This window comes from Schistocerca piceifrons, chromosome 8 (genome assembly GCF_021461385.2).
Source record: "Schistocerca piceifrons isolate TAMUIC-IGC-003096 chromosome 8, iqSchPice1.1, whole genome shotgun sequence".
Classification (NCBI taxonomy): domain Eukaryota; kingdom Metazoa; phylum Arthropoda; class Insecta; order Orthoptera; family Acrididae; genus Schistocerca; species Schistocerca piceifrons.
In genome coordinates, this window is record NC_060145.1 from 372,274,632 (window position 1) to 372,292,053 (window position 17,422).

Genomic DNA, 17,422 nt, shown 5'->3' on the forward strand with positions numbered 1-17,422 from the left:
AAATGCCCAATGATCTTCTCAATACCTGCATTTCCATGACATGTAGTGTGTATTCAGATGTAATAAAAAAGAGACAGGGTACCCAGAAAAAGTCTGAAAAGCTTGTAAGGGTGTTTCAGGGTAGGTTGCACTGATAAATGATTGTTAAGAAAAAAATTGTACATATTGTGCTGTTCCCAAGTTAATTAGCATGAAAGTTGGTCAATCACATCGTTATGTGCATAAATTCAAGTGGCCCACCAGATTCAGTGTGTGTGTGTGTGTGTGTGTGTGTGTGTGTGTGTGTGTGTGGGTTGAGGTTTTCGGGCGCTAAACAGCGTGGTCATCAGCGCCCAAACGCATAGAAACAGGAACACATGCGGAGAAGAGACAAAGACGGACAGCGAACAAGGAGAACGGCTAAAAGACACAGACCTGACGCAGTTACAAATCCTCACATACAGAGGCAAAACAAGAGGAGAAGAAACGCACTAAAAAGGAAAGGAAACACAAGGAAAAGAGAACAGAAATTGAAGGGAAACAAGTAGGTAATCGTGACTGGCGGACTTCTTACCTAAAACTTGGGTGAACCAGTCACCCAGCAGCACATTAAAATCCTCTCCCTAAAATCCGAGGCAACAAATTGGACAGGACACAAAACCGTAAGACCTTAACCACAGTCGTTGCGTCGTCTTGCAAAATAGAGGGCAAATCCGGTGGCAAGGAAACCACCGCCCTCTGGTCAGAGAATAAAGGACAGTCAAGTAAAATGTGGCGCACAGTTATCAGGTCGCCACAAACACTACAGATTGGGGGGTCCTCCCGCCGGAGTAAAAAACCGTGCGTTAAGGGACTGTGCCCGATGCGGAGGCGGGTGAGGAGAACCTCATCCCGCCTGCATGACTGGTAGGATGTACGCCATGGCCGCGTGGTGGCCTTGACCAGACGCAGCTTATTTTCACCGACTGCCAGCCACTCCTCTTCCCATTGACGCATAACACGAGAACGCAAAAGGGAGGTAACAGCATGGAGGGGGACGGCACATTCAACAACGTGAGGGAGGGAACATGCATCTTTGGCAGCCACATCCGCCAGTTCGTTTCCCCTAATACCCACGTGCCCCGGCACCCAGCAGAAAGAAACCTCCTTCCCCTGCCGTTGCAGGTGGAGTAGGGCATCATGGATGTTCTGGACGACCGTATCCGCTGGGTACAAGTGTTGCATGGTCTGAAGGGCACTCAGAGAGTCAGAACAGATGAGAAACTTAAGACTGGGAACACATCTCATCTGCTCCAATGCCCGCAAGATCGCAAACAATTCGGCATCAAAGATGGTAAACGCTGCAGGAAGCCGTAATTTGATGACTCGATCAGGGAAAACCACAGCACAACCTACAGAGTCCCCCTGTTTAGAGCCATCCGTAAATACTGGTACATGGTCAGGATGCTGGTTTAAAATATCGTAAAATAAGGAGGTAAAAACAAACGCAGGAGTGCAGCTCCTCCGGTACTCTGACAAGTCTAAAAGGACGCTGGGCCTCTGGAGCAACCAGGGAGGCAGGCGGGTAAAGCCCTGGAGTTGGGGTGCCACACGCTCCACACCAAGGGACTCAAGCAAATGCTTGGCACGAATCCCAAATGGTCTCGTTGCCCTTGGACGACTGGAAAAGAGACGTTCCATAGGGGGTCGGGCAACAGTAGGGTACGCAGGGGAGGTAGGACAGGCAAGGAATTGACACACCCGTCGCACCATGAGGAGTTTCCGCCGGATGGCGAGCGGCGGTTCCCCTGCTTCAGCACACAGGCTGGGGATGGGACTGGTACGGAAGGCACCAGTGGCCAGCCTGATACCCTCATGGTGTACTGCGTCAAGAATCTTCAGATACCAAGGCCTCGCTGACCCATACACAGTGCATCCATAGTCAAGACGCGACCGGACGAAAGCCCTATAAAACTGCAGCAGACGCGCCCGATCTGCTCCCCAGGACCGATGGCTCAAACACTTCAAAATATTCAGCGCCTTCAGGGCCCGCACCTTGAGGTCTTTAAGGTGCGGCAACCACGACAACTTGGAATCAAAAGTGAGGCCCAGGAACCTCACAGTGTCTCTAAAAGGAAGAATGGTGCCCCTCAGACGCAATTCAGGGGAGGTAAAAGCACGTCGAGAACGATTAAAATGAACACACACACATTTGTCTGCAGAAAAGGTAAAACCCGTCTTCGCAGTCCATGCCTCTAATCGCTTTATCGTAAGCTGCAGCTGCCGACTAGCAGTGACAAGACTGGAGGAAGAACAGAAAACAGCAAAATCGTCCACAAACAAGGAGCACTGGGCAGGACTCCGGATTGTGGACGTGATACTGTTAATGGCGACGGCAAAGAGGGTGACACTTAAAACGCTTCCCTGAGGAACACCATTCTCCTGCACGTACAAATCAGATAGCACATTACCAACCCGATATCGAAAGAGGCGGCGGGAAAGAAAGGACCGAATGAAGATGGGGAGATGGCCACGAAAGCCCCACTGATGGAGTTGATTGAGGATAAGGCGGCGCCAAGTAGTGTCATACGCCTTATTAATGTCAAAGAATACACCTAGACAATGCTGGTTACGTAAGAAGGCCTGCTGGATGACCGCCTCAAGCAGGGTCAAGTTGTCTATAGTTGAACGACATCTCCGAAAGCCACACTGAGAGTGGCTAAGGAGCTGCCTGGTCTCGAGCAGCCAAACCAGGCGACGGTTGACCATGCGTTCCAATGTCTTCCCGACACAGCTCGTCAAAGCAATACTCCGATAACTACTGGGATGCATTCGGTCCTTTCCCGGTTTGAGGAGGGGAACCAAAATCGCCTCCCTCCATGAGTCAGGGAACGTGCCGGATGACCATATCATATTAAAACAATTCAGGAGTACTTCCTTGGATGGCAGCAACAAGTGCTGCAGCATGCTGTACAGGATTTGATCAGCACCTGGCGCAGTATCATGAGCCACAGACAGCGCCGAATCCAGTTCCCACATTGTGAAGGGGCAGTTGTAGGGTTCAGAATTTGGAGACCGGAAGTCCAAGTGATCCCTCTCGATAGCAGTGCGGTAGTGGCAGAAATCTGGATCACAGTTCATAGTGGCAGTAGATTCGGCAAAATACGTGGCCAGTGTCTGGGCAATGTCTCTCGGCGCCGTGAGTAGACTACCCTGATGCAGCAATGCCGTGACAGGTAGTTGGCTGCGTTTCCCGGAGATCCTCCTGATGGCTTCCCACACTTTTGTAGAACTAGTGGAGCGGGAGATGGAGTTCAAGAACGATTGCCATGACCGTCGTTTGCTCTCTTTAATCACTCGCCGCGCCTTGGCCCTTGCCACCCGAAAGGCCGCAAGATTGTCAGCTGAGGGACGGCACTTGAAGCGGCGCAGAGCTGCACGGCGGGCTCGGATGGCTGAGCGGCACTCAGTGGTCCACCAAGGGACAAGGCGCCTCTTGGGATGACTTGAGGACCGTGGGATCGACAATTCAGCAGCATGGGAGATCACGGCTGTAACATGGTCGACCCATTCGTGGACACTGGCACGGTGTTCCAAAACAGCTAAATCGCTGAAAAGTGTCCAGTCAGCTCTGCAGAGGTTCCACCTGGGTGGCACTGGTAATGCTACAGTCTCATCCAGGAGGCGAATCCAAAGGGGGAAGTGGTCACTAGAATGGAGGTCAGCGGCAACCTCCCACAGAGCAGAATCCGCGAGTGCTGGAGAGCAAAAGGAAAGGTCAATAGCTGACGACGACCCAGAAGCAGTACAGAAATGAGTGGGAGCACCAGAGTTGAGGATGCACAGTTCTTCGGATACCATGAGGCTTTCCAGAATGCGACCCCTGGGGCAAGTAGTCGTAGAGCCCCATAAGACATTATGAGCATTGAAGTCCCCCAGAAGGAGAAATGGGCGGGGGAGTTGGGTAATAAGGTCTGTGAGAGCCTCAGAGTCTATGGCGTCCTGAGGCGGTAAGTAAACGGAACAGATTGTGAGCCTCTGCCCCACAAGAAGGTCAACTGCAACTGCTTGCAAGTCCGTAACGAGAGGGAGCTCAGATGAGTGGTGCATGTCATGGACAAAAACCGCAACACCACCCTTTGCCCTTTCCCCCATCAGATCATCTTTTCGATACACGGTATAGCCCCGTAAAGAAGGAGCATCAGTGGCCCGGAAATGTGTCTCTTGGAGACATAAGCACAAGGGGCGCTCTCGTACAAGGAGTTGTAATTCGGCCACATGCGTCCTGAACCCATTCAGGTTCCACTGTAATATGGGAGCCAGTGATCAGGGTGGCTGAATTTTCACCCTGCCCCTGTGCTTTGGAGGAGAGCCCGTACTGGCCGGAGATTTATTCCTGGGGCGAGAAGATCGCCCCCGGTCGACATCAATGTCCATCAGCTCCGATGGCGACCCAAGGGCGATGTCAGATAGTACGATGGCATCATCATCGGACTGACCGTGACTAGTCTCCTCAGGTGGCAAAACCTTCACCTTTGGCGTCTTCGTCTTGGGGGGCTTAGAATGCAGAACCTTGTCAACAGTTGGAGCTTTACTCGCCTGGGCAGAATGTGCCATATGGGGAGGTGCAGGAAGTACCCCAATGTCAGCAACCACGGCCTTGTCCGATGTTGTGGGGAGAGCTGCAGGTTGCAAAACAACCGCAGCAGCACAAGTGCACTGGCAAATGCAGGTATTAGTGCTGACACTAGCAACCTCCGTTTGTGTAGCAACAGTGGCCAACTGTACCGGTTTCTGCAGAGTGGAAGCGAAAGATGTTGTAAACACAGGAGGCTGCATGGCCTTAAAGAGCTTCTTGGCCTCACCATAGGGGATGCGCTTAGATGTTTTGATCTCCTGTATCTTCCGTTCCTCGAGATAGATGGGGCAGACCCGGCTCCAGACAGGGTGACTCCCAGAGCAATTCACGCACTTCACAGGCGATGAACAATCGGCTCCTTCATGGGCAGGCTGACCACATTTACCACAAGTCGCTATCCCATTGCACCCCAACGTAGTATGCCCAAAGCGCTGACATTTAAAACAGCGCATTGGGTTGGGGAAATATGGCCGTACTGGCAAACGTAAGAAACCCGCTTTAACATGCTCTGGGAGTCTCGGGCGATTGAACGTGAGAATAAACGAGTCGGATTTGACTAGGTCCCCATCGACTCGTTTCATAATATGCTGCACGTCGACAATACCTTCGTCAGCCCACTCAGATTTCAACTCGTCCTTGGGGATATCCACCAAGTCCCTACATGTCACAACACCCTTACTATAGTTCAAAGTGGAGTGGAGCTCGATCTCGATAGCGTACTCTCCGAGACAGGTTGCTTTCCTAAGAGAAGTGACTTGACGGGAACTAGAAGTTTCAACTAACAGAGTCCCATTGCGCAGACGCTTCACAGATTTCAGTGTTCCTGCAATTCCCTCAAGACCCTTGTGGATGTAAAAGGGAGAAACTCTCTCAAAGCCACCTTCCTTCCGTTTGACAATCAAAAACACATTCTGGATATCAGCATGTGCTCTGTTACGACAGTCTGATAAATCTCTAGTAACACCAGGCGCTGGAGGACTCGCAGCACGAAGTCGCTTTTTCGATTGGGTGTGTTTTCCTACCAGTGGCCCACCCAATCCTCTGGTAGGGGGAAACGTAGAGGTCGAAGGGTCCATTGTGGTCCCACGAGCAGCTAGGGAACTAAAGGTCCGCTCAGACAGAGCCCCGCGTGCCTGAGTAAGCCTTATACAACTGGGGTGCGGCAGGTGCCCCAGAGGTTGCCCGCTTGCGACTGTTCCACCCCAACAGCCATGCATCTTATAGGCGCGCAGCACACCATAAGATTGAGGGGTTTTTATAGAGGTTTACCTTCCTCGCAATCCAGGCGGTCAAGCCAAGATTACCATTCCCCGCAGCATACAACATTCCACCGCTGCGCCATGCGGTGGTCGCTGAAGCATGTCCGGGGTTTACGGTGACAGGAGACTGGCGGCGCTGACCAGTCCCCAGCTCAGGACCCCGGGGTCACCAAGCCCGTACTCAGCAAATGAATGCTGAGCCCCTGGGGGGACCAGATTCAGATACTGTCAGCTGTTCTCACAGCATAGATGATATCGCACAAGAATACTCCGCCTATGGCTCAGGTTCGGTCATTACTCTGTCTCTTGTACAATTTTCGTATCACACTCTTGTTTGGTTTTAAGAATCCAAATGAAGAACACATTTCACAATGCTATTTCTGACAGTTTCCTTGAATTTGCACATACATTGCCATGATTGGCTAACTTTCCAGAAACTGTGCACTGTATCAAATTATTTTCTTAACAATGATTTCTCAGCACAACCTACCCTGCAACACTCCTACAATATTCTCATACTCTCTCTGGCCATCCTACATAAAATATGAAAAATGTTATAAAATGATCTATGGACTAAAACCTAATGAGCAATGTAACTTAAAACAATGACAAAGTAACAGAAAAACAAAATTACTGGGATGCAAAATTCGTGAAAATGTACATAATCAAACAATGGAAAATTCAGGATGGAATAATGACAATGTTATGTAATTGGAAGTATACATAATTACTTACTTCTAATTTGATGTCAACATCTGAGTTTATTTCTGGGGTGCGGTGTGTGACATTGTAATGGTAGAATTCTCTCTCTCTCTCTCTCTCTCTCTCTCTCTCTCTCTCTCTCTCTCTCTCTCTCTCTCTCTCTCTGTGCTTGCGTGCGTGCGTGGGTACGCGCGCGCCTCATATTCTGATACCTCATATTGTACATTAAACTTTCTGTCAAATTTTAAAACAGCAACCATTGCAGGAGTTAAAATGGCATCTTAATTGCGTAATATTAAAACATACAACATTAGTCTTTTTGATTTTGTGTTTTTTTAATTCTAACATTAGCAGCAAACTCAATAACTAGTGATCACATGCTTTAGATGACTTGGCTTGATGGCCATCTGGCTAAGTATGAAACCACAAATCCATAAATTTGCAGTCTAACCCCCATTTGGGGTGGCTCTCTATTACCTAACATAACTCTCACCTCTGGCAGTGTAGTTCTTGTATGTGAAATTGCACCATGGTTCAGACTCCCAGGTTAAATTGTATGCGGCTGGCACAAATTGTTTAGCAGTTGAAGAAAGACAAATGCTTATTACCCCCAATAATATAACATACCTTTTACAGGTTCCTTTGGCACTCAATCTGCCTTCAGTAGAAGGCTGATTGAATGGCTTAGCACATGAAGAAATGACATGTTATGTGACATATTGAAAAATATTTTGCGTTCATAGCACTCTTAAGGAACCTTGCATGCATTTTATTGCACAGCAATAGTTCCAATCTTACTATGTGGATGAAAAACAGTTTGTGGGAAGAACTGGCAGAGATAATTGCAGGTTCCCAAAACCCGGTTTCTGGGTGCAATTAAATGCTATAGAAGTTAAGACTCCATTATTTAGCAATATTTTATATGTATTGCAGAGGAAGTGGAAAATTTACAATAAATGAAGAGCGTGTTCTTCGTTAATTTGACTGTACATTGAGAAATAGTGTGGTTTTGTGTTAATATAAGGAATGGATAATTTTACACAACAAGTTCCTTTTGTCTGTAGATTTGCAGCAGTAAAATCCTTAATTTGAGTAACTAGTCTTGCTTGTGCACAAACTATTCTGTATTTTTTTTTAAAAAATCTTTCTCTTTTTACATTGACAGACAATGTGTCTTTGTGGCCAAGTTATTATGGACATGGATGTTTCGAAGTGTTAAGAGTATCTGTAAATTATAATACTGAAAACCTGTGTAAGAGACAGGAGCGATAATTACGTGTAATAAATGTAGCAGGTAGCCTACAAGGTATTTTGTGAATGGATATTGAGATATTTGTGTGAGATGTGTTAAAGTAGCAAGTTAAAGCACAGCCTATTTAAAGTGCAGAAAATGGCAGAGGCCCAAATAAACCTAATGTAACTGACAACAGTTTCTTCAAGTAGTCTTGCAGTGTAATTAAAAGGCATCATATATTATTTTAGAACAAATAATGATGAGTTCTAATGTCCCTTGGCTAGGTAACATAGAGTGCTTCTAAGTAAAAGATTGAAGAAAAGAAATGTTTTCAGCTCTCACCAAGTTTGTAAGCCTTGGTTGAAGAAATAAAAGTTATATTACTGTTGCTTTAAAATACAGTTTTTTGTTACTTTCACCAATGAAGAAGACTTCTATGTTATTACAGTACAGTAATAACATCTGTATCTTCAGTTATATGAATGTTAATGACAAATTAAATTTGTGTCCTTATTACCCCAAACTTTCCTACAGACAAAAATGGAAGAGCCTTTTTAACTGAGTGGAAGACAGGAGGATCTCGAAATCAGCCAGGGGGTACCAGCCAAGAGGTAGAAGAAATGTCATCAACCCAAAGGTTGGTTTGCCCACCAGTGCTTTAAAAGGCACAACTTTAAAGGAAGTGAATATATTCACTTTTATCCATCAGTTACAATCATGTTTTTTTATTATTATCATTATCATCATCATCATCATGAATGCTGACACTACCAGCTTCCATAATTACTGTCATCATCGTATGGCCTTTCCTATGCCACTGTTATCCAATGACCAACCAGAAAACACCATTTCACAAGTGACACACACAAAGTAGGCAAATAGCTGCACATCAATTCATGACAAGAACCTATCTGGCTGCTCTGTTAACTAATGTGAGACAGTGACTTTAGACTGATCATGCAGTAGCGATGGTGGAGAAAAGGTTATTTGATGATGACAGTAATGTTAGAACAGGTAGTGTAACTTTTAATAAAAAAATGTGATTGTGACAGGAAAGTGAATATAGTTAGCAACAGATAATCACTGGAGCTCTGGTCATTCAGTGATAAATATAAATAAAATTTAAAGAAAGTGCTATGCATTTGTCTTTCTTCAGACAGTGAACTAGTATATCCAAGAATTAATAGGGGCGTTGTACCTTCTTTTTTTTTTAACTGAACCATGGCATAGCTTAATGCTTTTTCATGTTCACAGTAAGTCCACTGCCTGGAGGGGGGGAGTCACATTAAAGGTCAAAACAGCTGGCACAGAATGTGATTTCTGTTCCATTATTAGTGCATCTGACCCAACAGGCCAGATTAGAATATGTGACTTAAGTTGACAGTCATGAATTTTTTTGGATAGAACACACTGTTTTTTCACCACGGTTTATTCCTAAGCCACACCGTGTTCTGATAGAAGTCACATATATTGGGTTGGAACCAATGAATTGCAGTACATATTGATATGCACTTATGTTGGGGTATGACTGTACCAAACATGTGGCCATTGTTTTGTTGGAGAATGTTTGTGTAGTATGGAATGACAATTTGTCATTCACCACCGAACATTCCAGGAGCTAGCTGCAAATTATATATAGCCTTTTGATTAAATGGCTCTGGAATGATGTACATTCGTTAAGGCAATCTACTGCATGATTACTTCTGATTTGTGTTAGTGTATTTGGATCAACTATATGCACATCTGCTTTGTGCTTTCATATTATTCCATCAGAATGAACAAATCTCAGTTACTGTTAAGAGGGATGTGCCTACGGTTGAGATTTGAAAAATCTCCAAAATCTGGGGACAGTTGTTGAACAGTCATTTACTAGCATTACTTTTCATTGCCTGTGATGTGTATGAATTGCCACCACTGTCAGGTAAAAGGGAATGCTGTGTGCTGCTGTGGAGTTTTATTCAATTGTTCATCAATTCGTGTAAGTAAGTTTATTATTTGATTTTGCTATCAAGGTATTTCTTTTAAAAAATATGATGAAGAAAAGAAGAAGAAAAGAAAGAAAAAAGGAACACCAGACTGAATTTGATTTTTTTTTTCTTTTTTTTCTGTTACCTTTTGTTACAATATCTGTAAATTCACAGTTTCACCTACAAATCCTTTGTAGAGTCCATATTTATCTGTTGGAGTACATCAATACAGTTGAATGCATGGCAAGTATCTGTGATGTGTGGAGATATAGTAGACGGGTTAGGCATGTCACTCTTACATAGAGCAGTTTATTCTCTGTGTTGAATGATGAAGTTGGGCCCATTTTACCATGTATAAAATTTTAAATACACAGCACAATTACTTTCATTATGTTACGGAAATAAAAATGTTCCTGAGACAAATAGTGACCTAATTGTATTACCAAAACTTATGGGTCTATCACCCATTGCGCCATAGCTCTTGCTTATTGAGCTGCCATACGAGTGTCCCCCCCCCCCCTCCCCCCCCCCTCCCCGCCCCCCTTTAGTGTCACCACTCAGTGGAGTGTCCTCAGATCTTTTTATTGTCAACAGGGAAGTTTCCTGTGGAGTGTGAATTATTGAGGGTTGTCTGTTTTCGGATGTTCCAATCCAGTTAATTAGAGGTGACAAATTATCTGCTGGAAGTCGTTATTCAACAAAAAATGTGTTTTGTTCTCATTGTCGTTTAGACTTCAGACAGCCATCTCAGATGGGTATAAGGGTGTTTCACATTTGACACAAGTGTTTCCAGGCATTATATGGGGACCAATACTCATTTAGCAGCCTTTGATATTGCTACCTCTGGCCCTTTGCTCAGTGTGGAAGGTAACATACGAGGTCTGTTCAAAAAGTTATAGAACATTCGTTATTTCACACCAACAGTGTGGTTGACATCACTGCACACGCTTGTATTTAATGTGTAACTGCTTTAAATTTCATTGTTGCATGTCTGTTAGTTATTGTTGAGTGCTGAATTGAGTAGAACATTGTGTCACACAGTTTGTGAATTTCGAAATGGCTGAGTTAGAGGAACAAAGTGTCTGCATTAAATTTTCCGTGAAATTCAAGAAAACCTTCACTGAGACATACCAAACGATGCAAGAAACCTACGATGATGAGTGCTGAAGCTGTACTTGGTGTTACAAATGGTTCACGCTCTTTACCAACGGCGTACATGTCCAAAACTTCAATGAAATTGTGCATGCCAATCAAAGACTGACTGTCTGAGAGAATGCAGAAGAATATAATATTTCAGTTGGATCGTGTAATGAAATCCTGATGCAGTGTCTCAGAATACATTCTGTTGCCTCCAAGTTTGTCCCACTGCTCATGAGTCAAGACCAGAAAGATCTTTGCCTCACAATCTGTGAAGAGCTTTTGGATCACGCAAATGAAAATGTGATGTGTTAAGGGAATCATCATTGGTGATGAGACATGAGTCTACGATTATGATGTTGAGACCAAGGTTCAACCCTCACAGTGGGTCAGGAAGGGTTATCCAAGACCGAAAAATCTCATCAGGTCAGATCAAATGTCAAACCATGCTGATAAGTCTCTTTGCCTTCGAAGAATTAGTTTATCATGAATTCATGCCACATGGACAAACTGTTAATCGATGGTACGTTTCGCAACACCTGTGAGAAAATATGTGAAAGATAACAGCCTGAAATGTGGCTCTTCATCATGATAACACACTCACACATTCATCCCTGCTGGCCCATGACAGTTGCACAAAAAACAGAATCACTGTACTGCCTCATCCTCCATTCTCTCCAGACCTGACCCCTGCAGACTTGTTTTTATTTCCAAAGTTGAAAGCCTCGTTGAAAGAATGAAGATTTGCAATGATAGAAGAGAGAAAAATAAATCCACAAACAGCACTTTACGCGATCCAGCAAGAGGCATACAAAAACTGCTTCTGGTAGTGGAAACTGCATTTGGAGTGGGGTATCAATTGTGGTGGAGAGTATTTCAAAGAAGACCATGCACAATAAGTAAAAAGTAACCACGAAAAATTTTGTGGACAAAGTTCTGGAATTTTTTAAATAGACCTCATATGGGTTTCAGCTAAGAATAAATTAGAGAATTTAAGAGCATCTTGGAAAGAAGGCAAAAAAAATTGTTTCCTCATGTAGCACTTCCGATTGGTGTTTCACTACTTGTGCTCACAAAAATGCGCACTAACTCGTACAAAGTAATTCAATTACTGTTCTGCAGCTGGCTACTGTAGTTTGTGTATGATGAAGAGCCAGATCATGAAATACTCCTTTTCACCTGGTGAGGCATGGTTGCATTTATTGAGATGCATGAACTTACAGAAAATCAACATCCGCTTCATCAAGAACTTCTGCCCGAGTGTGGTGTAGATTTAATGCAACACAGATTATGGGATTGATCTTTTTCCATCAAACCAAAACTTCTGATAGGTGTATAACTTTTACAGCCTTTCAGAGCTTGGGGGGGGGGGGGGGGGGGGAATGTGAAGGGAAAGGACTGAAGAGCTTCAGAGGAGACTTGTTTGTTGTTGTTGTTGTGTTGTTTTTTAACCAATTATTTTTTTGGATCATATAGACCGCTCTTATTGCAAGAAGTTCTTGCCCATTCATTGCCTCTTGTTAACCATTGTCTCTCCTCATGATTTTTGTATGAATTTTTCTGATTTTTCCGAATTTTTTCCCCAGCTTCTCTTCCGTTTTTCTATCTTTATCACCCTCTGCTTCTCGTTTTTGCATTCCCACCATTTCTAACACTCCAAACTGCCCTCTCGTGCCATGATGAACCCATCACATATTACATTCGCTCTTTTTGAAAACATTTTCCTTTGTACTATCAAAATTAATGTCCCACATTTTGTTTCTTGAAATCTGCTTGTCCTTTGGAGTTGCTCCCAAAGGCCTAACATTGAAAGTCCCTGTTTCTGCACCAGCCTCTTTTACAGTTTCAAATAGAGCATTTTCTTGCACTTATCTGACTAATCTGTGACCTATGTGCCTCATCTGCCAGTTTCCACTCCACCAAACTTATCTCCTCCTACAAAATCCTGCAGTTATCTGCCCCTCATGTTTCCTTGGATGGTACCATCCATGAATCTAACTTCAGACTGCAACAACATGCCAGACTTTACCTCAGAAAGCTATCCCACCTTCTCCTAAACTACATCAACAGCAGTGTTTCCCTTCCTGTCCCTCTGCAGCTCCCCAAACAGCCACACCATCAACCACCACTCCTCTCCTACAAATCGAATTTGGCCAACCTCCTTAACACGCCACAGCCTTCACCCCTGCCTCCCAGACCTGTAATAACTCATAATCACAAGAACCAATCACAACAGTACCGTGTTCTCAACCTCACACCCAAAACACTCCCCCACCCCCTGAATTATCCGTATTATCCAAGCATCTCACTTCCAGATCTAAATGTGCATTTAATCATGCTGCTTTGGTGAAGGACCTACTATCCTTCACACTTAAGGTCAACTGGAAATATCACTTTGCAACCCACTGCCAAAAACTATCCAACGGCAAACGTGTCATTGAACCCTTCCTTGAATAGTTTTGACCACAATCCCAACTTGATCCATCACCACTACCTCAAAATCATCCCTTACAAGCCTTCCAAGAATTGCTCATGTCCAGCATTGCTTCCGAACCTTTCCTCAGGTCCCTAAAACATGACCCTAACCTATCCTCTACAGAACTCCAAGCTCTAAGTTCCCTAAAAGCTGATGACACCATCATTATCCTCCCAGGAGACAAAGGATCTACGTTTGTGGTACTTGACCCATAGGAGTATGTTAGTGCAGGTCTGTGTCAGCTGTCTGACACCACTACATACAGCATCTGCCATCAAGATCCCATCCCTGTGATTCAAATTGGCCTGCAGGCCACCCTAAAAACCTTAGGATGCTCACAAGGGTTAGCACCTCAATCCATAGAACTTCCTACTCCACCCAAACCAAGTACGCCCTCCTTTTACCTTCTTACCTAAGATCCACAAATCCAGTCATTCTAACTGCCCTATAGTTGCTGGCTTCACAGCACCCACCGAACATAGTTGACCCAACACCTGCAATCCGTAGTACAAAGACTTCCATACTATATTAAAGATACCAATATTTCCTAGATTATCTGAAATCTGTGCCAATTCCACTCCCACCACACGCCTTGCTTGTTACCATTGATGTCCCCTCCCTCTATACCAGCACCCTCGATGTACATGGTCCGTCTGCTGTTGAACATTTCCTCAGTCAATGCCCACCTGATTCCAAAATTTGATTATTTAATGTCTCCATGTTGCCTGCAACTGTAAATTTTTAGTTTATTGTCATGTTTTAGTACAGTTTCGATCACCGGTCATTTTGAAGAACGCTTTTAATGTTGTTAATAAAACAGTATTAGATCTGTAGCACATCATTTTTTATTTATAATTAAATCGGTAACTGAACAGAATATTAATTTATGCTAGATTTAATAACATACTAGATAAATTAGTTAGCTGTTTGATCATCAGTACTGAAGACATAAATATCTGCAACAATTTATACAGGAATGATGACTGGAATCTAAAATTGTCATTTCTGATGTAAATTAGTTAGTTTTGAGATTTGTAATGTCACAGAAAGTAAATTTTATAGATGACATAAAAAGTTTGTCATTTACCAGATAATTGATGCCTATCCAGTCAGTATTTGTTCTTTGTAGATCACAATTGAAATCTGACATGTACTGAGAATGGATGGGTGGGGGAGCAGGAGCACCCACTTGCAGACATCTATAACTGAAGATCCAATGTTGTTTTATCAAAAACCTTTTGACAGGATATTTGAAAGTTGCCTAAGCCAGGACTGTACAGTAGTATGAAAAAGCTATCCAGGAAGCGTGGAGTCGTCGTCAAATTCATAGCAACTGTAGACTCAGGTTCCGAATAAATAATTGTTAATTTTTGTTGTGACACTAATGATGTTAGAAGTTGATTATTGATATCAGTATACGGAAATTTTTTTAGTGTCTCATGTTCCTACAGGAGGTGGTATTGGTCAGAACTTGAAGAAAACTTCCTATAATGATTTATCTGGAAAGCAACATCTGTTGAGATATGTAGCAATATGTCCCCTCATTCTCATCTATGTGTTAGAAAGATACACTGTAAGTAGTGCTGCATGTGGTTAACACACATCATGACACATTCCTCCAGCTCGTCTTATCAGTGAATCGCACATTCTTTTAAATAAATCTGCCTCCCTTCAGATTGTGTCACATGCATTTGTCACACACTCCTGTAACGCCTGCACATTGTCAGTGAGTTGGGCATACAGCAGTGCCTTTAAATGTCCCCATAGTCAGAAATCCAGTGGCTTCAGATCCAGTGAAAAGGGAGCCCATGCTACCAGACATCTTCTACCAATCCATTACCCATGAAACGTTGCAGTGTGGTACTGCCCCACAATTCATAGAAAATAAGGTGGTGCCCTGTCGTGCATAAACCAGTCCTCGTCTTGCACAGAGAATGTTTTCCATTAGTGCAGGTAATTCGTTGTGCTTAAATCAGTAACACACAGCACCAGTTGATCTGTTCGATAAAGTGTGTGGCCCTAAGAATCTATCACTGACAGTTCATGCCCATATGTTGATGCTGAAGCAGTGCCGATGCCTCTGCTCCCTGCTTGGTTTAGCACTTGCATTTGCCCACATGTGTGTGTTGTGGTAGTTTACTGTGCCATCTCTTTTCAATCCTTCCTCAACTGTAAATAAAATGCAGAGTGTGAACTGCATGTCTTCAGTATCTTGTATCTCGGCATATAGTGGTTTCCGGACATGTAATTTTAGTAACTTTGCTTCTAGGTTCGATCAATATTTCCTGCTGTTGGAATACGTGACACTTGTTTTCAACATATACAAAAATGTTTCAAGAGGGAAATAAAATTGGGCATAGTGAATATGCAAGTATAAAAATAAATATTCATTATATTGTCTGTGGTAAAAATGTTGGAAATAGCTTTAGCTGTCTGAAAAATGAGCATTGTTTAATGATGAGCTTATTTGTTCCTTTGTCTGAAAGAGTGTAGAAGAAAAGTAATAAGCAGCATTTCTTCTCTCATTTGTCGCAGATGAAGGCAGTAACCCAGAACCAGATCCTGATTATGAAGAATACATGACTGGTAAAAGGATACCACCAGAAGGTATTCCTGGTCTGGATTTGAGTGATCCGAAGCAGCTAGCAGAGTTTGCTAGGTATGCTTCCATATATTGCATGTATAAAATTTGCCTTTTTAATACTGTACGGAATACAGATTTTCATTGAAAGTGATAATACTATGCCACCATAGGTAGTTCTATTATGAAGCTGTTAGGCTCAGGGTATTTTATGCAGTTCCATTTAATGCATGATTGTAGGATGAATTTCTGCAGTGCACTGAATTAATTTAATTTATGATCATAATATGTGTTGAGATTGTGCATTTTGTAGATTATTTTACACTAGATATCTTTCCTGATGATGGGGATGGATATGTGTGTGTGTGCGAGTGTATACCTGTCCTTTTTTCCCCCTAAGGTAAGTCTTTCCGCTCCCGGGATTGGAATGACTCCTTACCCTCTCCCTTAAAACCCACATCCTTTCGTCTTTCCCTCTCCTTCCCTCTTTCCTGATGAAGCAACCGTTTGTTGCGAAAGCTTGAATTTTGTGTGTGTGTTTGTGTTTGTTTGTGTGTCTATCGAACTGCCAGCGCTTTTGTTTGGTAAGTCACATCATCTTTGTTTTTAGATATAGATATGTAATTTGTACCACAAACCCAAAATAAGGAGATCCTAATGAATGTGAAACATGTCAGAACACACATGTACAATACGTATTTTACACAAGAAATAACGCGCTTATGTGTAATGTTCATTCCACAGACTTTCGATGAAGTGGTTCCCAAGGACAGCCCACAAATCAAAAGTATGAAATATTATTCTCATTTAAAGAACAATATAATAGTTGTCATTGAAACAATACAGAAAGGGGTAGATTGCTGATCACCATAAAGATAACACAGGCAGAACGGAAAAAAAGTTACACATTTAGTTTTTGGCCAAAGGCATATTTAGTAGTGGGACTTTAGCCAAAACTTGAGGGTGTAACGGTCTTTTTGTTGTGCCTGTTAGCAACTCAACATGTAATCTTTATGGTGAGTAGCATACTGTTGATATTCCAACCTGGAATTGCCATTGTTGACGTGTCACAGAGAAGTAGAGATATATGTATTAGAGCTCATAAAATAATCTCTGTTGTATCTTGCCAAAATTCAGTGGAAATCAGTGTTTAACTATGTGATCATATTACTACACACAAGAACTGCAAAAGTAAACTGTTACACTGTATTCATTTTCTGTTGTTTTATCAATAACGTTAACATCAACTAGCCCCCCCTGCGGGTTCGGGGGTTAGTATAGGCCCGCGGTATTCCTGCCTGTCGTAAGAGGCGACTCAAAGGAGTCTCAAACGTTTCGGCCTTATGTGATGGTCCCCTCTCGGGTTTGACCTCCATCTATCCAAATTATTCCGAAGAGCGAGCCAATTGGGGAAGGGCACCTTACATGGTGCACTGTATCCTTCGTGCAATTAGACCTATTGCCGTCTT

The 17,422-nt window shown here is 43.3% G+C and overlaps 1 protein-coding gene across 1 annotated transcript in view; it reads left to right on the top strand.

Moving 5' to 3' along the window:
- Positions 1–17,422, top strand: part of LOC124711261 (transcriptional repressor protein YY1-like) — a 100,802-nt gene that overhangs the window by 30,934 nt on the left and 52,446 nt on the right. The window contains exon 2 of the mRNA XM_047241239.1: positions 15,908–16,031. Within this exon, the coding sequence (XP_047097195.1) occupies positions 15,908–16,031 (124 nt within the window). The remainder of the gene's footprint in view (positions 1–15,907; positions 16,032–17,422) is intronic.